Source organism: Choloepus didactylus, chromosome 2 (genome assembly GCF_015220235.1).
Source record: "Choloepus didactylus isolate mChoDid1 chromosome 2, mChoDid1.pri, whole genome shotgun sequence".
Classification (NCBI taxonomy): Eukaryota; Metazoa; Chordata; class Mammalia; order Pilosa; family Megalonychidae; genus Choloepus; species Choloepus didactylus.
In genome coordinates this window covers 201,779,544-201,805,792 of record NC_051308.1, presented here as the reverse complement: position 1 = coordinate 201,805,792, position 26,249 = coordinate 201,779,544, and the positions used below count along the sequence as shown (strand labels likewise).

The following is a 26,249-nucleotide window of genomic DNA, read 5'->3' as shown; positions in this document are numbered from 1 at the left end:
GCTTCATAGGCAAAAAACAGCAGTCCTTTCTTTAGAGGACATTATAGTTTTCTCCCCAAAATTTATCTTGTTCCCTCTCCACACTGTCAAGGCGGGTTATATGGCTCCAGAGGTAGGCCTTGATTTGACACAGAAGAGGTTCTCAAAACATGGTTTGTGGACCAACATAATCATTAACATCTGGGAACTGATTAGAAATACAATTCTTGGAACCTAAACCCAAACCTACTGAATCGGCCACTTAGGGAGTGTTAAAATCTATGTTTTAACAAGCCCTCCAGGTGGTTCTGATGCATGCTCACATTTAAGAACTAGTGGTCTAGACAAAAAACGCTACAAAGGCTATTTTAAGGAACCCAGATTTCAAGACAGAGATCCCTCAGAACATGGAGATGGTCCAATGAGCATGAAGCTCAGGATTTATGTGTTACCTCTGTAAGAAACATCCTCTTCCCCCCAACCCCTCTCGGAATAAGGAAGCACACAGTCCAGGAGCCAAAAGCAGCCATCTTGTACTACCAGGCAAGCTGGCCTGAGAAAATAAGCTAAGAAAGGGTAGACCTAAGAGAACTATAGAAAAATGGAGCCAAAGCCCTACTAGAATTGATTAAACCAAGCTAAGGGCCCTCATTCTCTTTGGACTTGTCAATTGCATGAGCTTATAAATTCTGACTTATGAACTCTTTGTTTAAGCCAACCTGAGTTGGATTTTTCTGTGACTGAAATTGAAAGTATCCTGATATCTACTACATCAAGTTACACACCTATCCCTAAACATCGTAAGATAAATACACTAGCAAACACTGTCTAGTCAATAATCTCTCTATAATAGGGTTGCTAGATTTAGCAAATAAGAATTCAGAACACCCAGTTATATTTGAATTCCAGACAATGATTAATTTTTTTTTAGTGTACATATGTCCCAAATATTGCATGGGACATATTACCAAATTCTATCTGGCATGTATTTTATCTACTCTAAATGCCCATGGCTGAGACCTAGGAATCAAAGAGAGGCACAGGTCAGTCCCAGTCAGACAGATGTGTTAGCTGCTCTCACAATTCATGACTACCAAGAGATGGACTAAACCCCAAATCCTGAACTAATGTCTGGCAACAGGTCTCAATCACCTGATGGTCCTTTTAAAACTTAACAGACTTCTTTCTAAAAGTCAAAACTTAAACCTACCTGGTCTGGAATGGTTCCAAGTAAACTTGCAGGACAGACAAGGTGAAATTTTACCAAAATATTTCTTCTCTTATTGTGAGGCTTTATACACCAAGCCAACGGTGTACAGTTAGGAATGGAACCCCTAAATGTCATTTCTACACCATTGCTGCTCCTCACTGGCTACTGGAGAGCATGAGACTCCTTAGTCCATCATTCAGTAAGCCCCCTATTTAATCTGTCAAGCTTTTTAAATTACCATTACCTTTGGTTAATGCTCCTTATACTTTTCCTCCTCTCAACGGAGAAGAATGAACCCAAGAAGCCTGCTGTAAGCCTTAAATTTCTTTGAAACCTGAATTATCTATGAAATGGACAGCATCATGACATAATGATTAAGCAAATGAACTAAAACAACCTGGGTTCAAATCCATTTTCCACTTACTACCTTGTGTGACCTTGGGCAAGCTACTTAGCCTCGATGAGCCTTGATAAGTTCCAGTTTTATCATCTGTAAAATGGCAATAATGATAGTACCTACATCACAGGTCATCAAGATCACATGAGTTAATATTTGTGTCACAGCACCTTCCCAGAATCCAACCAATTTTTATTTCCACAATTCCCACCCATCTAAGTTACCATCATATCTCAACTTGATTACAAAAGCAACTATTAAATTTTAAATGAATGTCTTGAAAACAGGTACTCAAACAATATGTTCACGAATGTCCATAGCAACATTATTCACAAAAGACAAAAAGCGGAAACAATCTAATTGTCCATCAACAGATGAATGGATAAACAAAGCATGTATAATGGAATATTATTCAGCCATAAAAAGAATGAAGTACTGATACATGCCATAACATGCATGTATCTTGAAAACATAATGCTAAGTAAAAGAGGCTGGCACAAAAGGTCATATATAATATAATTACATCTATAAGAAATATCCAGAATAGGTAAATCCATAGAGACAGAAAACAGATTGTTAATTTCCAGGGGTCAGGGAGAGGGAGAAATGGGGAATAACTGCTTAAAAGGTACAGGGTTTCATTTTGAAATGATGAAAATGCTTCGAGATGGTGATTACACAATGTTGTAAATGTACTAAATGCCACTGAATTGTTCACTTCAAAATGGTTAATTTTATGTTATGTGAATTTCACCTCAATTTTAAAAATGATTTATTTTATCCTTAAAATGCTTATGAATTCCATATTTTGCTTCATAAGGTTTAACATTTTAAAAAGTGTTTATAATTACTTTTGAATAAAATGACAATCCAGGAAGGTATACCCTCTTATGCTGTAGTTTATCATGCTCCGTGGCATACATCTACATAGCCCTAGGAGTAGTAACTAACTAGTATGAGAAGCACCACCACAGAAAAACTATTCCTTGTTTCCCAAGTTTGCCAAATATATTCGTATCTTTTACCCTCACCCACATAGGTCCCCGATCTAGACAGAATATTTTTTCTTCCTCTTGCTTTATCCAAGTCTTAAACATCTTTAAAGGCCACAGCTCAAATTCTACCTTCTCTCCAAAGCCTGTCCACCCCTCAGAATCACTCCCTTCTTTAAACTCCAAGGGCCCTTGGTATCTGCACTTAGCAGCTAAGTGGGACACAAACAAAAATGTTGCTGTATGAGTATTCATTGCTTCCTTTCTTTGTTTCCTTGTTCAGAGTAATGAAATGGACAGATCAGAGCAATGAAATGGACAAGAGAGTGTTTAAAGGGAGAAAGATACTCCTGGAAGAAAAATAATAGGTTTGAAAGGGAAGGAAACAGGAATGAGACTGCTCAGGGAGTTATGAGAGAATATGGCAAGTTTTAGAGAAAGTTTGGGATTAACTGTATAAAAGTACTGATCAAAAATGGAGAAACAGGATTTTAAGTAGTGTTGCTATATGTCATGAACGTAATCCCCTTTGGCATTCTTGAGAGGCTGGAAAAAAGACTTAAGTTGCTTTTCAATTTAATTTGAATGTTAGGCTGGTGCTTCCTCTAAATGGGACACTGTGGAGATGGGTTACAAAGCATCCTATCTTAATAACGAAACAACAATATATAACTCTTTTAGTGTCTTATATATACTAATCCACATACTTCTCACAATAACCCTACAATGAGGTTAATATTCTTCTTACTATTCAGATTAGGAAACTGTCCACAAATAGGCAGGACTAGAATTAGAACCCTAAGAATCTGAGTCTAGAGTTCTTAAACACTGTGCAACACTTCCTATTTTCTAGCAATGCCTGTATTCAAGCACTTAAACATTATAGAAATAAGCAAAAACAAATATATTTTAATTATTCTAAGATACAATAACTGTAGCACATAAAGTAAAATAGAACATGACATCTTTCTCTTTCATTTCATCTCCCACTCATAGAAGTACAAAAACAAAGAACTTCAGGACAATTTCCTTCTTAAAGTTACTTTTTAAAGTAAATTATAATACAGTCTAGATCTATACAGTAATGTTTATAAAAGTATTTGATGAGTAAGTCTCCTTCAAATAACTAAGGCCACCTATACCGCTGCTTAGCACCAAAATGTCAGAGATCAGAAATCATAACACTTTCAAAAAGAGAAAAATACATTAAAATATATAGTTTTGTTCTAATTCTATTCTTAAAAAAAAGTTCAATTTTTTTGTTTATTAAGGCATATAAAGAAATATAAACCTAAGAAATTAGAAAATAAAGTGGCTAAATTGGTTTGGAATTGACATGCTATTACTGATAAAAAGAACATCCAGAATCCAACCACTTTTCACCACCTCACAGCTTCCACCCTTGTCCACCATCATCCCTCAGCTTGATTATTGCCTCCTAGTGCAGTCTGATTCCCGAGCCCCACCGTCTTACCACCCACCTTACTGCTTCTACATTTCCAGCATCCTAGAAAAAGTAATACCTAAGTACATAGTACATTTTAATTGAAAGATTGGATCTGTAGTGATGTCCTAATTTTTAAGGCTGGTCATTCAAATCAAATCATTCCACAGATCCCAAGCTTATTTAATTTACTAAACTTTAAAATCAGAAACTTTAGTTTTGCAAAATGCTCTTTCTTACTATACTTGCTATACCAATATGCTCTATTCCAATGCTACATTCTTCCTATAAGGAAACTGTCAACCAAAAAGGTTAGCAACTTCATATTCTATTAAACTTACAGGAAATACAGGAAAACATCTGGGCCTTATGTTTAACTCTTTGTACAATGTGACTCTTTGAATTCCAATTTAGAAAATGAAAATGGGTTTTCCACACCTAGCTTTTAGTTTTGAAAAAGAAAAAAAAAATAATTTGCAAAGAGCTATGGTTCTCCAAATTACTGTTCACTGCCTACCTAACATCCACTCCCTCCTTCTTTCTTCATAACGGAAGAAAGATTGTGTTGAGACACAATCTCACGCCTCAGGGAAAGCCAACACCACTCCAGATTCAGAGATGAACATGATTAATCCAAGGGTAATCGCCAGTTGGTTCAGGAATGGACACACAACCCAATTCTGATCAAAAAGAAACGTATGAAAGAAATCTATTAGAGGTCTGGGGGAGAAATTTCTTCTCTTCAAAAACAGAGGAAAAGGAGGAAACATCTTTCTTCTTCTTTTAGAAGTTTTGTATCGATTTGATACCTGGAATCACTGCAACCATTTTGCTACTAGCTTTGGATGAAGCCAATCTCAAGTAAGAACTGAGCAATGGAAAGAATTTAAGTTCATACTGACATTGCTGAATTGCTGCAGTCAACCATCCCTGAAGACTATAATATGAAAGGATAAAATTCTTATTTTTTAGATCATTCTGAATTAGTTAGGTTCTGCTGCTTGCAGATGAAAGTATACTAACTAAATACTTTTTATGAAATGTATCCCAGAACTACCTTCAAAAAATGTGTCGTTAATTCTATAAATGATTACTAGAATTTTAACATAAATCATACCACACTGAGTGGCCTTGTTGTACAGATAAAAGTCAAAAAGCATAATACATATATAGGAACAAAACTGTAACACAATATATTTCTAGCACAAACAATTCATTCAATAAGGCCTTCTCCAAAGCAATTTATATACAGATTTTAAATTTTTATTCATGATCGAATCTAATTTTTCTTAAGTTTAAAAACAAACACCATAAAATAAGCATTTATGATTACATAGCCACATCCTTATATACAAACACAAATGCTCTGGATTTGTTGACCTGTACCCTTAGACAAGGATAGGCAATTAATCTGCCCCACAAACAGAACATCAGACAGAAAATCCAAGGCTGAATAATGGTGGAGGGTCTGACATCATACTATTGACTTTGGGTTTGTGTTGGCTCATCGATACCAGGGACAGGACAGTGTTCATACTGACATAGGCCAGGCAAAATGTTCTGGTCTAGCAAGTTGGACCTAGCCTACTGTCTCTTTTTTTTTTTTTTTTTTTTTTTTTTTTAATTTATTAAAAAATTTTATATACAAGCTAGGATGATCTGTTGTAATCAAATGATTAGGCTATTTTTTTTTTTTTTTTTTTACAAAACAAATCGTACATTCGATTGTTCACAGTACCATTACATAGTTGTACATTCATCACCTAAATCAATCCCTGACACCTTCATTAGCACACACACAAAAATAACAAGAATAATAATTAAAGTGAAAAAAGAGCAATTGAAGTAAAAAAGAACACTGGGTACCTTTGTCTGTTTGTTTCCTTCTCCTATTTTTCTACTCATCCATCCATAAACTAGACAAAGTGGAGTGTGGTCCTTATGGCTTTCCCAATCCCACTGTCACCCCTCATAAGCTACATTTTTATACAATTGTCTTCGAGATTCATGGGTTCTGGGTTGTAGTTTGATAGTTTCAGGTATCCACCACCAGCTACCTCAATTCTTTAGAACCTAAAAAGGGTTGTCTAAAGTGTGCGTAAGAGTGCCCACCAGAGTGACCTCTCGGCTCCTTTTGGAATCTCTCTGCCACTGAAGCTTATTTCATTTCCTTTCACATCCCCCTTTTGGTCAAGAAGATGTTCTCCGTCCCACGATGCCAGGTCTACATTCCTCCCTGGGAGTCATATTCCACGTTGCCAGGGAGATTCACTCCCCTGGGTGTCTGATCCCACGTAGGGGGGAGGGCAGTGATTTCACCTTTCAAGTTGGCTTAGCTAGAGAGAGAGGGCCACATCTGAGCAACAAAGAGGCATTCGGGAGGAGGCTCTTAGGCACAATTATAGGGAGGCCTAGCCTCTCCTTTGCAGCAACCGTCTTCCCAAGGGTAAAACTTATGGTAGAGGGCTCAACCCATCAAACCACCAGTCCCCTATGTCTGTGGTCATGTTAGCAACCATGGAGGTGGGGTAGGCGAATACCCCTGCATTCTCCACAGGCTCCTCAAGGGGGCACCACATCTTTTTTTTTTTTTTTCCTTGTTTGTCTTTTTTCTTTTTTTTTTTTTTTTTTAACTTTCCCTTCTTTTTTAAATCAACTGTATGAAAAAAAAAGTTAAAAAGAAAACAAACATACAATAAAAGAACATTTCAAAGAGACCATAACAAGGGAGTAAGAAAAAGACAACTAACCTACGATAACTGCTTAACTTCCAACATGTTCCTACTTTACCCCAAGAAAGTTACATAATATAGCAACATTTCAGTGAACTTGTTCCTACCACATCCATCAGAAATTAACAGACCATAGTCATTTCTGGGCATCCCCAGAACGTTAAATAGCTTATCTGTTCTTCTTGGATTATTGTTCCCCCTTCCTTAATTGCTCTCTACTGCTCCTACTGTCTCTTTTAATTTAAAAAGGACTAACGTTCTTACTTCATAAGAACATACAAATATGCAAAAGGAACAAATGTGCCATATGTGGGCAAGCAATTTGGAAACTGATTTTTAATAAGGCTTGATGACTGACCTTACGTTATTATACCAAGTCAAGTCCTACACATTCTGAAGTCAATTAGCATCAAAACACATTGAGTAACTTAAGTCACCATTTGGCCCTATACCGTGTAAAACTAGTCTAACAAACTTTCAAAATCTACTACTCCCTTCTAATTCTTCAAAGTTTCAAAATTAACTTTACTACAAACCATAAAATTTTGCTAACAGCATTATCTATGATTTAAGAATTGCATGTTTTCACTAATTATTTCCTGCTGGAATAAATTATCTTGATAAGTTTAAAGACTGCATATTGATAATAAAAAAAATCAAATAGAAAAAAGAAATAGGAAAGAAATATGACAGCCTTACCTCAAGAAGCTTATCTTGTTAGGGAGATAAATTATATCCATGAAACAAGTAAATACCATAATAACATAAAATAGTATATGATTTAGTGTCAAAATAATAGACTAGCACCCTAGATAACAAAGGGCGATCAGTCTAGAATTTCTTGAGAAAGTTTTAAGAAGGAAGGGTCCTAATTGAAGATGGGGATAGGATGAGCATATTCTAAGACAGGAAGCAGCAAAAGCTTGGAGATGGGAATGAACAAGGCATATTCATGATATAGCAAGGAACTGGACTAGAAGAGAAATATGATTAGAGTATTGGTAATAAAATTAGATATGTAAGTTGGTGCCATTATTACTAAAGACCTCATGTGCCAAGTTTAAGAATATGGCCTCTGCCTAAAAGAAATGGAGAGCCACTGATTATTTCTGAGCAGGACAGTGAGACAACGAAAATAACAAGTAAGTACCATAAGCCTGGCTGAAGAATTCATGATAAACTTAGGGAAGAAGAGAGAAGAAGATTAAAAATAAAGCAACCAGTTAGGGGATACTGGTTAAAAGCCTGGGCTTTAGAATCAAGCAGACAGGCCTGCTCTGCTTTTTGGTAGCGATGAGACACTGCATAAGTTACTAAATTCATATAAGTCTCAGTCTCTTATCTGTAAAGTGGAATAATAACAGTGCCAATTTTATAAGGTTGCTGTGTGGATAAAAGAAACAGTATATGGTGCTTGGTCTATAATAATTATTCAATAAATGTTAGCACCTATTAGCTTTACTACAAATCATTTCAAATGTGAGGTGATAAAACACTGGACAAGAGCAATAGAAACTAAAAAGAAATGATGACTTGGAATGATATTTCCGACTCATGAGATTTTCTAACTAGAAAAGGCCTTAGAGAACACTTCCAAAAATAAAACAGATAAAACTTGGCCCCAGTTGAAATGTTGGGAATGCAGAAAAGAACGGACAAAATAGCTCAAAAGGTTTTGACTGCAAGAGTCTTCTTTTAAACAAGGGCCATATTCTTAAACTTGGTATACATAAAAGAGGTAGACTCAGGATAATTATGTGCTATCAGTAAGAAGCTTTAAAATACAAGCTACCATTTATTGGATACATACCCTGTGCCAGACCCTGTGCTAGATCCTTGATACAGTACATCTAATCCTCACAACTCTGCAAGGTTTGATTCGTTTGATTTTACAAAAGAGAAATCAGATACTTCGAGTGGTGAAGTACTAGTCACATAACCTTTGAACAGGGTCAATGGCAAAGCTTGATATGGAATCCATATCATCTGTCTCAAGTCTGTGTTCTTTTTACTACACTCAAGCTACCTCCCCCTTTAATAGCAATCAAAAATACTGTCATATCACATGATACATTAGCAATTATTTTTCTACCTACCTTGTTAAAAAGTGACCATAAATAAGGCCTAGCTTTTTCTACATTCTAAGAAAAATATAAAGGTATTCAGCATGAAAACAGTGATGAGAACAAACTTAAAAGGCATATCAAATGGCAGGATCACCACACTTGTAATGAAACATACATAAAATATAAACTATATTAAATGAAAGCCATGTTTAATCTTTTTCCATGAGAAGATGGAAAAAACATATGGCATGGCTTTTATATCATTTGATATTAACATTTGTCCCATACTACAGTATTATTAAAAAGTAACATCTAGCTCATAAAAGAAAACCTTACAATAAATAAGACAAACCCATCAAATGTTCACAGTTACAAAGAAAAATTCAAACACAGAAGCAGGATCCCCAACCTGCTAACAATAAGGACCACACAGAGGTAAGTGACCTATTTCTTCAGGATGGGTCTCAGCAGGTATTTTTCCCAACCACAGAACCAGCGTGCCAGATTTCCATCAGAATGTTACCTAGTCCAATTTCTACCAGGATGAAAATGCCAAACATGTCAGAGTAAAACAGGTAAGTTTCCTAAAACAACCTTTTCATCTGGCTTCAAAGAAGTCAGAAGATAACTTTACAAGGTTAACCACTAAACCTGGTGTTACTAAGGTAACCTCTACACTAGCACTTGTGTGGCCCAGGAGCCCCCAAGATCTTTTCAGAGAATCTCCAATAGGTCAAAACTATTTTCACAATATTACAAAGAGGTTATTTACCTTTTTCACTCATTCTCTCATAACTGTACAGTAGAGTTTTCTATAAGTGAGTCTATGCCATGTGATTCCTAACAGCAGAAGGAGATATGAGATTTTAGCTGTCTTCTATCAAGCCAGATATTTTTTAAAAGTTTTTTAAAAAAGGTAAAAAAACAAACAAAAAAACACAAAAACTCCACTCTTCTAAGTTTTTTTTTAATTTTTAGAAAATATAATTATTTTTTCATAAATGTATGTTAGCATGTAATGTCTTTATCATTTTTAAATTAATTAAATATTTTTAAAATTTCTCAGTTTTATTCTAATACAATAAATATCAATAGATACAACCCAAGTAAACAAAAACTCATTAGGGTCATCAATAATTTTAAGAAAGTAAAAGAATACTGAGATCAAAAACATTAAGAACCACTTTTCTAGACCTTACTTAAGTTTTGCTAAACAATTAAACTTTTAATCTTCTAATTATCCACTTCAGAGATGTTGCTGCCTTATAGTGAATTTCAGAAGTTTATCTTGATCAGAACAAAAAGTCTACAGATAACCTTAAGAACACTTGTTACAGCTTCCTAAAGTAAAAAACAATAACAAAGTCACAACTAAGGTACTGCACTAAGAGACTATAACCTATGAACTGTGTACGTGAGTCATGTATTGGAATCCTCCCATAGCTCCTTTATCAAATGCAGGAGCCCTTTGAGAGGTTATATCCAACAACTGCTCTGCTACGGAAAAATCTTAATTCCCAAACTCACAGCAGAACTAACCAAGATGTTTACAAGCAATACTCTTTACCACAATCTTAACATTCAAAAACAAAAAGTTTTATATTACATCTGAACAGTTCAGTATTTCTGTTGCTGCCAAAAAATACATAAAGATTAAGACATTAAACTTCCATTTGGATTCAATCCTTACATTATCAGTAAATGACAATAGACGCAGCAATCCATGCAGTTGTTAGAAATCTTCAGGACTGAAAAAATAGACTGAAGGGAAACACCTTTGAAAAACAGTTTTTGAGGCCAACGGAAGCAATAGATAATTTTGCATTTATGGTTCAGTCTAAAATTAAAATAAAAACCATATTAAATATATTAGCACCATTACCGTTATGGACCCTAAGTTGACAAAAGTCTAATTCAAAAGTCATTTAATTCAAGACTACTACAAAATGAGGAGACCAAGGACCTTAAGTAGAAAGCACCTAAAGGCTAGTACTCCTTATTTATTAATCCAAAATGTATTTATTAAATTGTCTACTACTTGCAAGACCCTGAACAAGCTAAGGGGCTCATAACCTGGTAGGAAGACAGTCCATAGGGAGAAGTATTCATAAATAACCACAGTAGTTATTCTACAAGACAGCATAGAGGAAATTCCATGAGAGAAGCACTAAAAAAGGAAGGGAAAAAGAGGGATGACTACTAACAGAAGGAATCAGGGAACACATCCTGGCAAAGGCGTCATCTGACCTGGGTCCTAAACATATATAAGATTTCAAAAGTGACCACTGGGAGTGAAAGGCATCTCAGGGAGAGGAAAAAGCTTACATCCAAGGAACAGCAAGTACAAAATAGCTTCCACAGAATTTGTGATGGGATTCCAGGAAAAGAATGGACTGCAAATTAGGTTGGAAGCCAAACAGAGGGACTTCTTTCAGATGGCAAAGGAAAGCAATTGGAGATTTTAAAGCAGGCTAATATCTTCATCAAATGCAACTTTAATATTACTCTCGATTGGAGAGGGTAGAAACAGGGAAGAATAGTTAGTGCATTACCACACCAGTTCAGGGAGGAAATAATAAGAGCTTGATCTTGAGTGGGAACTAGGGAAACGGAAAAAGACAAATGCAAGACATGCTGCAACCACTTCACTAATGACTTACTTAAGTTTTGAAATATTTCAAAGCTTGATTTATCACACAAAACAACATTATTTCCATTAAAAACCATTCATTTCATAGGCAATGTTTCAGCATATTCAAGTGTACTTCCTTTCAAAAGGCTCTTAGGAATAACTAACCCTATTCTATGTTAACACTACAAAATGAGTAATACAGTGCAGCATATGTACATTTTCAATATTCTGAACAGAATCCCAGTATGAAAAATTTCATTCAAAGATGAACATTGTAAACTCTAAACTTAATTCTATGGAATACCCAAAGTTTGATTCAGAATTTTCTATATAGCCCTATAAGACCCACATCACTACATAAATGTAAGTCAAGTTTTCTTAAAATCATTTTTAGACAACTCAACTTGGCCAATATTTTTCTACTAGGCCAATATTTTTCAACCATTAGTGCACTCTTCATTTTCTCCCCTCCTCTCCACTCACCTCCCGCCCAACAAATTCTTTGTATGTCTGAAAGGCAAGACACTATATGATACAGTATGATTCTAAGGCAATTTGAACATATAATTCTTATAACAAAAATCCAGAATCATTAACCTTACTTTTTACATGAAAGGTACCAATGAATGTACCAAATTTCCATTCACATGAATGACAAATGCATCTAAAAGAAGTGAAGCTTTACCATTAGGGGGAAACAAAGGGGGAAACACACAATAGATGGGTGGCAAATCTTACAAACTTTGCCAAACACTGAGAACGTGCATCTGGACTGCAGTCACAATTATAAAAGCAAAGAGAGGGCTCCAAAATGAAGGGAAAAGAAAAAATTCTAAGTGATCCTTAAAAATGAAAAAGGTTGATTCAAAATTAGTATTAGTTTTTAATATAGCACCATTTAACATTCTATGACTAATTGAAAAAAAAAGACAAAAACAAGATAATTCACTGTTCACAAGGACACAGGAAACAATTTCTACATACATTCTATAAAACAGTTCTGCTTTATTACAATTGCATGGGCTCAAATACTTTTAAAGGTTTCAAAAAATAATAGTCTCATAATAAATTGAGGTTTCCCCAATGACACACAATTTATTCTATAGGTTTAAAAGACATAATGAATTGATCTTCAACAAAAATGAGGAGACACAAAGACCCTCTACTTAATCAAAATCATAAAGCGCTTTCTATAATTGCAAACAGGGTTTGAAAATCTGACAGCTAATAATCATAAAATGGGGTAGATTTGAAAGAAAAAAAATTTACTCAACTTTTCCATTTTCCCTTCTTTTCCCTTTCCAACCAGACTCACAAAATGTCTGTAAGAACCTCAGACAAAGCTCTAAAACAAAAATGTAGTGTATGTATGATTTACATTATGTGTATATGCACCGATCACATAAGCCTACATATTACATATATTCACTCGAAAAAGAAAGGTTCCTCCCTTTTTCTACTCTAAGAATTGAAGTTATATTAAACCCTGACCAGTAAATTAACATAAATCACTATAATTTAAGAGTAATAAAATATTGCACGTAGATCTCTCTGAGCAACGATATTCGGAGAAGAAAAACCTCAGACTAAGGCCATAACTGAATAAGAATGACCAATCTCTGAAAATCACAAACCGGCATTTAGTTTTTGGAAGGGAAAAGGGGAGTCTTAAAATGAATCATCACATAGGTAACCCAGTTTCAGAAGTTAAAGGTAAAACACAACGAACCAAATTAGACAAATGTATGAAATGACAAGCTTTAAAGAATTCTACCATAGGGAACGACTGACTTAAAGCACCCAAGTAGTCAAAGTGGGAATAAAGCATCCCTTACCAGGTAGAAGAGCCTTTAATTCAAGGCAGAAAAAAAAATGTGGGGGGGGCACGACGAAAACCTGAACGACACGTAAAGGAAAAGAAGTAAAAGAAACGGGTCCCTCCTCCCACTCCCACTTCACCCCCACCCCCACCCCCACCCTCGCAGGACAATGGAACCAGGATCCTAACAGCAAACTTTAAACGTGTGAATCAGAAGCAGTTTTACTGCAGCTCTAACTGCAAAATCTACCCCTCAGCCCGAACCTAGCGCACCCAGGAATACTTCTGCCCTGAAAAACATCACCAAGGTCTTGTTAAACACCAATCAGACCCAACGCAAGATTCTTTTTTTCTCCCAAGTACCTGGAGGATCCATTTCAATATAAAATATCAGTTCTGTCGAATAGGGCATCATCACCTCCCTCCAGTCTGCGTCATCGCGGTCCATACTCCACACCGTATTGTACATCGCGCTGTCAGGGGCAGGTCGTCAGGAAATATACAGAGAGCATATATATCTATTTTGATCAGATATTTAAAAATCTAAAAATATAAATCTGCATAAGTCCCACACGGAAATGTGCTTCGGGGTTTCCAACGGCCGGTACAACTCCAGCCAACTACCAGGACGAGGAAGGGGTCCTCCCCCTCTCCTCCTACAACGCCCAGCAAAATGCCCCCCGAACTTTCGAGATAGATACGGGCTTTTCTCTTCAGAGGGATACAGACAGGCTTGGGGGGCGGAGGGCAGAGGTATAAAAAGCTGCTTCCCAAAAATCGCTTCTACACAGTCGCTCTCCAAAGAGAAAAGCTCCCACCGCCTCCAAATCTTTCCACGGAAGCCACTTTTGCGTCCTGAGGAGGCGGCAGAGCGATGAGGGAAAAAATCTCGTTGCAAGAAAGGTAGGGAAGTGACAAAGGAAGGTATAAAAAGGGGGCCGGGGATTGCGTTCAAGTTGCGGGGTCCCACTGGTCTGCAGAGAGCGATCCCCTGAGGAGCCGAGACTCGGGCACCGCTCCCGCCGAGCTCCGAACCGAAGCAACCGAAGCTACCGAAGCTACCGCAGCCTAGGGATAGGGAGCCGTCGGAAAGTCCAGTTAGCGCCGCTCTGCTGGGCGTTCCTGCCGGGCTGCGAGCAAACGCGCCAGTGCCGGCTCCCCTCACGCTCTGCCGGGTCTCCAGCCACTAGAGTTTCATTTTAACGAAGCGGAGGGGACACCCTCCCCCGCTCCTCACACTTCCCCCCCACCTCGCTTAGGCGCCACCCACCCGCGCCGAGCAGGGTGCATAGCCAAGCATCACCACCGCCCCCTCCACTCTATCCCGCCTTAGTGTACTGGAGAGCCTCTCAAGGGCCCGAAAAAGCGTTCACGCAGTCATCTTCCTCTTAGCTTTGAACTCTCCCCACCGCTCTCTAGGCCTCGGCTCTTTAATCAGCCATACTCTCTCTCCCTCGGCATCGACTAGAATGGTACGGTCCGGGCGCTGGCCGCACGCCAGGAGTCAGTGCCGGGAGCACGCGAGCCCGGCCGGGAGAGAGTGGGGAAGAGGGGAGGAGGGGAAGAGAGGATAGGTGAGTGGTGATTGGCTGATCCCAGTTGCCGGAGTCTGGAGCTTGCGTCTTTTGTCTGCCTTGCTCCATGGAAGGAGCGGGAGACTGCTGCGCGCCCCAAGCGGGCCAATCAGGAGATAGCCGGCGCCGGCCGGTGAGGCGGCGATTGGTCAGAGCCCAGTTACTAAGCGGGACAAAGGCAGAGGGGGAAAGAAAAGAAGAAGGGGGGGCAGGGAACAAGCGCAAAAGGCGATTCCTGACAGGCTAGGCCGGCGCTCCGGGCTTGGGCTGCCCGGAGACAGGCGGGGCTCCCGCTGAGTCTCGGTCCACCCGGGCGAGTGAGGAGCGGGGGAGGACAGGCTGCGCGAGGCGCCTCTTCCCAGAGACTTGCCGCGGGGGAGGGGAGCGAACGGAGAGCGGCGTGTGCTGTCACTTGACCGGAGCGCTCTCTTCAGGCCTTTAGGAGGTCCCGGGGCAAAGTCCCTCCCCATAGACGTCTTCACCATGCTGGATCAGCCTCCCTCTCCCTCGTGATAAGTTTGGAAATAAAGCATAGGTCCCCAAACCTACTTGCAGCACTGTTAACGCACAGTGAGGGATATGTCCCTGCCCTTCCCACCCTCCCTGGAACCTCCCCGGCCACTATCTGAACCCAGTCCCTGCTTCTCCCTTGGAGCAGAGTTAGGCATTTAGCAGTTCCTTCGTGCCTCCCATCCAAGGACTTTTGAACCCAGAGGTAAGCCACACACATCTGAAATAAATAGTGGGGCATCACAGCGGGCCCTTCAGCTAAAGTGCTCAAGCCAGAAAAAAATGTCTTGGAATCACAGTACGTGTGTGGTTTCTGAGATAAATCACAAATACTGGAATCCCTCGCCAAAAGGGTTATATTCTGTTTACCTGACAGACCCCCTACTCCACACACCCAGTCCCTCCCCACAAGCTTAAAGCTATGAGATAGACTTCAGTATGAAAATGCTGCATGTTTCCATGCATTTCAGAAACAGCTAATTAACTTGCTGGGGAACGCTGAGCAGCCAAAAGCAGATTTGTGTCTCTTGAAGATTGTGTCTAGAATTGCCATCCTGTCTACATGCCCACAGTACAGTCAGGGAGGCGGGGAAGGCTGGCAACAACTGCTCTATTTCCTCTTTACACAGGAGTAACAAAGCCCATTGTGTTTGAGTTGACAACCTGATTTAAGCCCTAGCAAAACCTCCTACCCTGAGAGCTTTGCTATATTGATTCATGCCTGTAGAAGAGTTGCCACGTTTCACCCTCTACCTCCTAAAGTGGTTCTGCTTTCCTTAAAGGTGCTATGATTGAGTTGAGACATTTGCTGGGAGCAGACAGTAGAATTATGTTCTGATTGGGGATAGAGTAAGGGGTTAAAAAGAGCCAATATGGATGGACAGGGTTGAGCTAAGAAAACACACCAGGATTCTAATATGCTTTCTTACATCTCTGAAATCCAAATGCCATTCAGAAGCCAGATCAACTTTGAGGCAGGGCACATTTATTTGTGTCTTCTGAACCATTCTTCTAGGTAGAAGATGCTGAAAGATCACCTCTAATTTGTGAGTGGCTTCTCAGCAGTCTCTTTACTTTACCCTATCTGGGAGCCAAAAGTACTTGCATTTGATAACTCGAAAGGCAGAATAATCAGTCAAGAGCAAGTTGGTTTATTTTTGTTCACAGGTGACCCTGTGCATTCCCAAACAAAATGAGGGTGAAGAGAGGAAGTGCGGAAAAGATAATGGCTTTCAGATTTCCTCAGCGGCTTTTGCCTGGACCACTTTTCATCATTAGTGGTGGGAGTTCAGTTTCTAATACACAAAGCAATCATCCAGGCCTTTCCCACAGCTAAGACTTTTGGGGATACAGTAAAAAAAGGATAGTATATAATCTAGTGCTCAGGACTGGTACTTAGAGTAAAGTTGTGATTCAACCTTCTCACCTAAGAATGTATGACCCAACTGTCCAAATTAAATAGACCTTTGAATAGGAGACCTCCAAAGAATAACAGTGATGCAAGAAGCAATGATGACTCAAGGGAAAGCATGCTTCCTTCAGACGGGCTTGAATCAGTGCCCTGCCTTTGTGGGAAGTGCCTGTCAGATGGTGCTGGCTTTACTTTCTTTCAGCTGAGAAATAGAAGTGAGGTTCTGACTGCATGTCACCAAACCGCCTCTGGTTCTTTGGCAAAGGTAGAGAATGTGAGCTCTGGTGTTCTGGACTGCTTCCCTCCTGGAGAATTATATTTGGCCTGGGTGTGGACTAAATTCAGCTCTAAGAGCTCAGACTCCTGGGTCACAACCTGCCCCTTTGGGAGTTGCTCTTTTTCCTTTGCCTTCCCCCTTTCTTTTTTTTAAATTTAAAATAGTCATAGGTAAATCACAAAATCTAACTGCCTTCATTTATGTATCTATAAAATAGGAGTTTGTCTTTGGATTTATGCAAGTTGCTTAATTTATTGTGAAGCACTCTGAGAATGAAAAAAAAATGCCACTGAAGTACTTAGAATTAATAGTACATTTCTGTAACTCCAAATGGATAGGGTTTCCTTTACTTTTCACCCTGTGCTATGGTTTTGCTGTGAAACTGTTCAAATTTGCTCCATTCCCCACCCCCTTTTATTTCAGAGATGGATGAAATATTTCTTCTGTGCACTGAATATAGGGTATGATCTCAGATCTCTCTGTGCCAGCAGAATCAGCCTGGAACTCAGCCAAAAATTCTTCGTGACTAAAGGTGCCATCTGAGTACACAATATTTTTTAAAGCCTTACGAAATGGAAACATACAATTTTTTTTAATGTCACTAGCTTTAACTCCAGGACTGATTGACAGTCTTTGAGAAGGGATTCCATTGGCCTCAATCTTCCACCTTTATTCCTCTCTCACCATCTTCCCTTAACCATTTGTGATAAGGGCGAGTCCATATAGCTAAATAAACTCATTTGATAAATGGGACTCCCAGAAAAACTCTGCAAATTATCAGTTGCAAATTTCAGGGCCTCCCCAGTCACCTGCTTCGTGAGTTGGAGAAATACCAAGTTTTGATGGAAAAGTTTGCCTTTACAATATAAAAGGACCATGCTATTGGATCTCCTGGAAAGACATCTCACCTGAGAACTGATAGTCATCTCTTCAGATAGCAGTGTCCAAAATCATGCCTTTGTACTTTTTTTAAGCAAGTCATTCCTTTTATTTGGCATTTGCAATATTTTTTACCCACTGCTCTTCTACATCTCTCTTAGCGCTTGAAAATCCATGATCAGGTTTATCATTTCAGTCCAAGGCACTGAGGAACTATGACATGAGATGAATGAGTAGACTTCAGAGAAGTGGCATTCCTCCAGATGCTGCTAAATTCCAGGGCTTAGAGGGCACTGTTTCAGGGCTTCCTCAGACCCATGAGCATGTGACATAGATCTGCTCTGCCTCACTGTCCCCACTTTGGGTCCTCCTTCAGCTTGAGGGGTCACAAAAGAAGCAGGTTTCCCTCTCAGGCCTGATATTCTCCCCTCTTTTGGTGTCTGCCCTTCCAGCAATACAGGGGCCACCTAGATAGTGTAGTATGTATGCCACTGCTGCAACCCTCCCTTCCAACAAGGCAGCAGCTCCCAGCTCAGCTCTCCCTAGGAGAGAGAGAGCGCAAATGGGAGCCAAATGACAGGAACAATAGTCCAGGCTGTTTCGCCAGGGCAGGGCACAAACAGGGCAAGCAGCCGGTGAGTTCTGTTACTTCATTTAATCTCCATAACCCTGAAAGAAGCGTTGTATTTTTATTCTCATTTTACAGATGAGGAAATGGAGACCCAGAGCAGTAAGGGAACTTGTTCAAAGTCACCCAGCCACTTAGTAACAGAGCCAGGATCAGAGCTCCAGTCCTGACTGCCAGTCCAGTGCACTTCCTGCTTCCCCCTCCCCTTCCTTCACTCAGCAGATGCCTATTGATGCTTCCAAGCGCTGGGGATACAAAAATGGATAAGATGGAGTCCCTGACATTGGGTCCCAAGTCCATAGAGGAGAGGGTCAATAAAAGAATAAATAATTACAGGGCATGTAATAATACAGAAATTGGTAAAATGTTGTTGGACTCCAAAGACACTGATTATCTCTGCCCATCTTCAGGTGCAGGTGAGGGAAGTCTCCTTAGAGAGGGGGCATTTGGGCTGCCTTGAGTGTTCACCCCAGACTTGTATGCACTTGCTTTAAGCCATGTGTTCTCTTTACTGCTTAGTTTCCCCAATCCATATGATTAGCTCCAGGCCTGAAAAAAAACTTCATGGAAAGTTGGCCCAAAGATCAGTTCACCAAAGTTCCTCATCCTCTCCAATCAGATTACAACAGCCTTCTCATAACTCTCTGCCTTACCTCCTCAGGCAAGAGTGATCACTATTTTAAAAAATCCGATCATATCACTCCCTTGCTTAAACCCTGTAATAAATCTTTTTGCCTTCAAGATAAAGTTTGTGTTCTTTAGCCTGGCATTCAAGGCCTCGACGATCTAGACCCTTCCTATTTCTCCAATCTTTTCTCTCACAGTTTTTCCTGTTAACCCTAAGAGCCACCTCTACTGAAGTACTTGCAGTTTTCAGAACAGTAGAAACTTTGTCCTTCATACAACACATTACTATGAAGTGGCAAACTCCTACTTGCCCATCTGACCTTGCAGAATGTGCTAATGCAGCCCCCTGTGTTGGTCTCTACACAACTCTTGGCACACCATATTCAAAGTGTCTTTTTCTAGATGTCTCTCCCGTTGCTCTTGGAGTTCCTTATGGGTGGTGGGCATGTCTTCTAATCATCAGTGCACAGAATAGGGCCTGGCATACATCGGGTAACCAGTGAATGTTTTATGAGTGAATGGAGCAAAAGTCACAGGTAAACTCTCCAAGAAGTTTCCTGAGGCAGTCTTATTTCAGGTTATCCTACTAATCCTTTCCGTAGGTCCTCAGCTGACTCCCGTTTATTTAAAAGGACAAAAAGAAAACAAAAAAATTGTACAGTTCTTTGGTTACAGGAACCAGTAGGGGCAGACGGTGACCCTTTCCGCCTGCTAGCTGCCTCTAGGGTCTTCACAGACACTCAGTTCCACTGCCCTTTTATTTTGTCAGCTGTGAATTGTTTGCAAAATTCCAAGCACCTTGTAGGAAATTCAGAATAACTCAGCAGCAGAGGAGAAGGTTTCATTTCCAGACTAGTTCATTTCTGAAATGTAACACCATATAAGGCTTTAAAGTATGCTCACTTCCTGTAGTCAGTATTTCAATAGTTTGGAACAATTTGTAGTTCATGCCTTCTTTCTTGAATGTGCAATAATCACCCTGCAATTCCACAGGTCTCAAATCTAAAACTCTTTTATATGTTTCATTGTTATAGGGAGAAATCAGTCCAGTTGCCTTATTGGAAAATCTTGGTTTAAAAAAGAAAAAAAAAAAAAAACTAACAGCATTTTTCTTTGCTATGAACAACAAAAACTCAACTGTCTCTTGGAAACATTTTATATATTCTATGTGCCCAGTCACCTCTGCAAGGCCATCATCCTTGAAATCTGGGAAAATATTTCAACCCCTAGGGTTTAAAGGTCACCATTTGAGTAGAAAACACAAGCAAGGAATGTAAAAGTCTAGTCATGTATGCCTTCAGTTCTAAGCATTTCATATTGAAAATCAAATTGATTGATATACCCACAGTGACTTTCTTTTCATTCAAGAGTAGAGGCTATTTTATGTTCTCACCCATCTTGGGATTCTTGCAAAGGAGTCACTCATTGAAGATCACTAGTATTCCCCAAATTCATCCCCTCTTGGTGCTGTGTGGAATTCTAAATTATGTAATTGTAGAGCTAACTAAAGGCTCCTGGAAGTGTATGTTTAAAAACAATATATTTTTATGTGGAAAACAAAAATGTGATTGTATCAAATCTATGATACCTGCACTTAAAGTAGATTCAGTAAATGTTAAAGGCTGAAGGGAAGAACAGTCCAAAATGACAAGCTTAATCCAAGTTCAATTCAACTGATCCCCTCCCATGGCCAAGATCTTGGGATGATATTTCTGTCCTTAATGAGCGCACCATCTAGTAAGGCAGACTCATGATCAAGCAATAAAGTTTAGCTGAGTTCTGTGCTTTTAAACTGGCTAACTCTCCCTGAGGCCACAAGATCAGGACAAGATAGCACCATTTGTTTACCCTCTTCTTTTCACTCCAGCAGCCTTGCTGTTTCTCAGCCTCTTCCTGACCTCCTTGAATCCTGAGTCTCAGCCTCAGACTCCACACTGATTCTCCATGGGAGCATTGACTTCTGACCATGTTCTCCAACTACAACTCAAATTCTTCCTTTGGATCATGTCTTCTTTTCTGGGACAATAGAGCTGGTTACCCCAGTATACTACCAGTATAGGACCTTATAGTCGGTGTTTATATTGGGTTCTCCCAGGACCCTGTAAACAAGAACCAGGCAATACCATAACCATAAACTGCAGCCTCTCTGAAATCTTAACTCTAATAGACCACACTCTCTGAACTCTCCCCCTGTTTTTTGGCCAGCAAAGTCACTGAGGAAAAATGATTACCATCTAATGCCACCATAAATTAATACTCTTTTTTTTTTAAAAAAAAGACATTTTATATCAAATATCAGGATGTAGAGCGTACATAATTTCAGAATAAAGGACAATCCTTACAAAGAAATGACTGTAAGTCACTTTGCACTAAATATAGTAAATCAGACTGATGAAACTATGTCATAATATAACTCCAGTCCTAGGAACCATAGACCTAGTTCTAAGGTTGGTCTAAAATTGTGACCAAATAATATCACACAGATCAGTATCAGGACATAGCATAGACAGTGAAAAAATTGTCAAATCTATAGGAATTTTATATAATCTCTAAGTACTTATATGAATAACATTTTACCCATACAAACTTAACCAACAGAAGGTTAGAAAATCCCTTTTAATTTGACAACACTTCCCATGCAAATTATAACATATGAAATGAACCTAACTATTCTTAGTAGCTCTCTTTTTATAAGGTGAAAGAAAAAATCTTTTGCGATTTTCCAGGGGCCCTCTTGAAAATCCCGAAGAGAGTTTGAAATCAAAAGATATCCTTTTTGATTCTAAGAAGGCAAAATGTAAAAAGTTGTCAAGTGGTTTGAACACTTGGCTAAATAGGATCATAAGTCATTGATAAACAGTAGTTGATTACCTATTTAACCAAAGTTACAATAAAAGATTTTAAAAGTAAATAGAGAGGGAGGATCTAAGATGGCAGCATAGAGAGGAGTGGAAGATAAGTTGTCCCCCTGGAACAACTAAAAAAAAACTAGAAACAACTAATAAATAATCCGGAATAACTGCAGGGGACAGACGTGACCGTCCACTCATCATACACCAACCTGAATTGGGAGGAATGTCCGAGATCACAGCATAAAATCTGTAAGTAAAAACTGCGGATCCAAATCGGGAGACCTCTCCCCCACAGCCCGAGTTACAAAGCCTCATGGTGCCAGAGAGAAGCTTTCTCCCAGCAAGCAAATATAGCTCAGCTGAGCTCCAACTGGGGTTTTAATTAGCGAGTGTGAACTGCTCACTATGAGGTACGAATCCCCAACAAGTAGACGGAGGCTTTGGGTGACGACTAACCTTGGAAAGCCAGAGGGTCATCTCAGACTAGCTCTGTTCCTTTTTCGACTCAGTGGAGAAAGCCTCAGCCATTTTCAGTTCCCAGTTCTGTGACCCAGACAAGGGTGTGGCACAGGCAGAGAGAAACCATTGAAATTCTAATGACCTCCCCCTAGGGTGTCTGTCTTCTCTAAGAGGAAAGGGGTGGGGCCCAGCTCTGCTACCTGCCTTGCATTCAGAACTTACACCAGTCAAGAATTATAGGCTAATCTTTGCATCAGGCAGAGAGTGCCCCTGCACGGCCCAGCAGCCGAGGGCTTCCCTTGAGGGACAACATGCACTAGTGACATAGCACAGCCTTCCCTCAGCAGAGGTCCTGGAAGATCACAGCTGAGAAGGGGGGCCCGCTCGGAAAACCCAGGGACGCTACATCAATGCCAGTGGTTTGTGGGTCAGTGACAGAGGAAATCTAGGGCAAAACTGAAATGAAGGCTTAGACTCTTGCAACAGCTTTGAATTTCCGGAAACACCTGGGAGGTTTGAATATTAAAGCGGCCCTGCCTCCCTGACCACCCAGACACGCACCACGTTTAGGGCGGACAGCTCCAACAACAAACCCAAACTGAGTTCACCAACTGAACCCCACAAAAATCATTTCCCTACACACCACAGAGACAGAGTTGGGGAGAACTGACTTGAGGAGTATAGGTGACTCACAGACACCATCTGCTGGTTAGTTGGAGAAAGTGTACGCCACCAACTTGTATTTCTGAAAAATCAGATTGGTATTTTTTTTTTACAACTTGAAAGAACCCTATCAAGCAAAGCAAATGCCAAGAGGCCAAAAACAACAGAAAATCTTAATGCATGTGATAAAACCAGACAATATGGAGAACCCGATCCCAAACACCCAAATCAAAATATCAGAAGAGACACAATACTTGGCACAATTAATCAAACAATCACAATCGAGGAATGAAAACATGGCACCAGATATAAAAGACATGAAGAAGACCATGGAACAGAATAAAAGGGACATAAAGAAGACCCTAGAAGAGCATAAAGAGAAATTCCAAGACTAAATAAAAAAATAGAAGATCTTATGGAAATAAAAGAAATTGTTGGCCAAATTAAAAAGACTCTGGATACTCATAATACAAGATTAGAGGAAGTTGAACAACAACTCAGTGTCCTAGAGCTCCACAGAACAGAAAATGAAAGAACAAAAGAAAGAATGGACAAAAAATAAATAAAAAAATTGAAAAGGATCTCAGGGATACGATAGATAAAATAAAACGTCCAAATTTAAGACTCATTGGTGTCCCAGAAGGGGAAGAGAAGGGTAAAGGTCTAGAAAGAGTATTCAAAAAAATTGTTGGGGAAAACTTCCCAGACCTTCTACACAATATAAATACACAAAGCATAAATGCCCAGCAAACTCCAAATAGAATAAATCCAAATAAACCCACTCCAAGACATATTTTGATCAGACTCTCAAATACTGAAGAGAAGGAGCAAGTTCTGAAAGCAGCAAGAGAAAAGCAATTCACCACATACAAAGGAAACAACATAAGACTAAGTTGTGACTACTCAGTGGCCACCATGGAAGCGAGAAGGCAGTGGCATGACATATTTAAAGTACTGAGAGAGAAAAATTTCCAACCAAGAATACTTTATCCAGCAAAACTCCCCTTCAAATTTGAGGGAGAGCTTAAATTTTTCACAGACAAACAAATGCTGAGAGAGTTTGCCAGTAAAAGACCTGCCCTATTTCAGATACTAAAGGGAGCCCTACCGACAGAAAAACAAAGGAAGAGGAAAGAGATATAGAGAATTTTAACAGACATATATAGAACCTTACATCCCAAATCACCAGGACACTCATTTTTCTCTGGTGATCATGGATCTTTCTCCAGAATGGACCATATGCTGGGACAAAAAACAAACCTCAATAAATTACAAAAAACAACAACAACAACAATTGAACATATTCAAAGCACAATCTCTGACCACAATGGAACACAAATAGAAGTCAATAATTTTTGAACTGTAACTCCACTACTTACTTCCTACATGATACAAAATACACAAACTCTAATAACAAATCAGTGGTTTTGAACGCAATATAAAATATGTAACTTGACAAGAACAGTATAAAGGTGGGGGAATGGAGGAGTATAGGTACATAGTTTATGTGTCCTATTAAAATTAAGTTGGTATCAAAGAAAAACAAGATTGTTATGGATTTAAAGTTTAATTTTAAGCCCCACAGTAAACACAAAGAAATTATCAGAGAATATGACCATAGAGATGAAAAGTAGAGTATGGGTTAAGAGAAATAGGGGAAGGGGCAATGGGGAGTTAAGAAATGAGTGTAGGGTACAATTGCTACTTGAGGTGAAGGGAAATTTCTAGTAATGGATGGTGGGAAGGTGATAGCATTACAACATTCCAAATGTGATTAATCCCACTAACGGAAGGCTAGGGAGGGGGTGGAATGGGAAGATTTAGGCTGTATATGTGTTTCCACAATTGAAGGGGGAAAAAAAAGTCTAAATAGATGACAATTGAATGCCAAGGATGACCCTGGATGGGATCTGAGGATGGAGGACAGGAGGCTCAAAGGGATGCAGTTGAGACATAAGGAAAAGGAAATATAGAATGTAAGCTTTGTATCATTGTTGAATCTCTTGTACTTCTTAGCTGCACTTAATGGGATTGCATAAAAGAAAGTTCTTGTTCGTGGGAATCGTATATGTGAATTATAGTGTTTGTTCAAGGATGTGTGCAGCTAGCTCTCATATGTTCAGAAGACAGAGCAATAGATGATGGATGATAGATAGGAAGAGAGGGAGGAAGGGAGGGAAAGAAATAGTGGTGTGACAACATGTTAAAGTTAGTGGATAAGGGTATCAGGGGAGAGGGGTCAGGGAATGCTGGAGTTCTGTGTATGGGGTTTGTATTGTTTTTGCAACTGTTCCTATAACTTTGAATTTATTTCAAAATAAAATTTAAAAAAAAAAGTAAATAGAGGCCCACAGAAGAAGATGGTGGCATAGAGAGGAGTGGAAGCTAGTTAGTCCCCCTGGAACAACAAATAAACAACCAGGAACAACTAGTAAATAATCTGGAATGGCTGCTGGGGGACAAACATGACTGTCTACACATCATGCCCCGACCTGGATTGGGAGGAATGCCCAAGATCACAGCAGAAAATCTATAAGTAAAAACTGTGGACCTGTGCCGAAAGCCCCTCCCCCACGGCAGCTGGAACTACAAAGCCTCGTGGAGCTAGAGAGCAGCACTCTCTGAACAAGTGAATATACCTCAGCCCAGCTCCAACTGAGGTTTTAATTAACAAATCTTGACAGCTCAATACAAGCTACGAATCCCCAAGAAGCAGACAAAGGCTTTTGGTGATGACTGACCTTGGAGAGCCGGAGGACCTCTCTGGGAGGGAGGGGGAGCCCAGAAGACCGGGTGCAGTCTCTGATAATGGGTGAAACTGAGGGTGGCTGCAGACTGGCCATGAAGGGGGCTTTCTGTCCCTTTTTTGGCTCAGTGGAGAAAGCCTCAGCCATTTTCAGTTCCCAGCACTCTGACTCAGACAAGGGTGGAGACAGCAGAGTCAGAGACTATTCAAATGCAAATCATCTCTCCCAATGGGACCTATCTTCCCTGAGAGGAAAGAGGTGGTGCCAAGCTCTACTACCCACCTTCCATTCAGAACCAGACCCCAGAGCCTGGGGGAAAACAGCCACAGGCCACACCTCATTACACCAGTC

At 39.6% G+C, this 26,249-nt stretch overlaps 1 protein-coding gene across 1 annotated transcript in view; it reads right to left on the bottom strand.

Annotated features, from left to right (window-relative positions):
- LOC119527391 (phosphatidylinositol 3-kinase regulatory subunit gamma) overlaps positions 1–14,412 on the bottom strand; it is a 160,736-nt gene extending 146,324 nt beyond the window's left edge. The window contains exon 1 of the mRNA XM_037827337.1: positions 13,635–14,412. Coding sequence (XP_037683265.1) covers positions 13,635–13,740 — 106 coding nt within the window. The 5' untranslated portion in view covers positions 13,741–14,412. The remainder of the gene's footprint in view (positions 1–13,634) is intronic.
- Between the last annotated feature and the right edge of the window lie 11,837 nt (positions 14,413–26,249).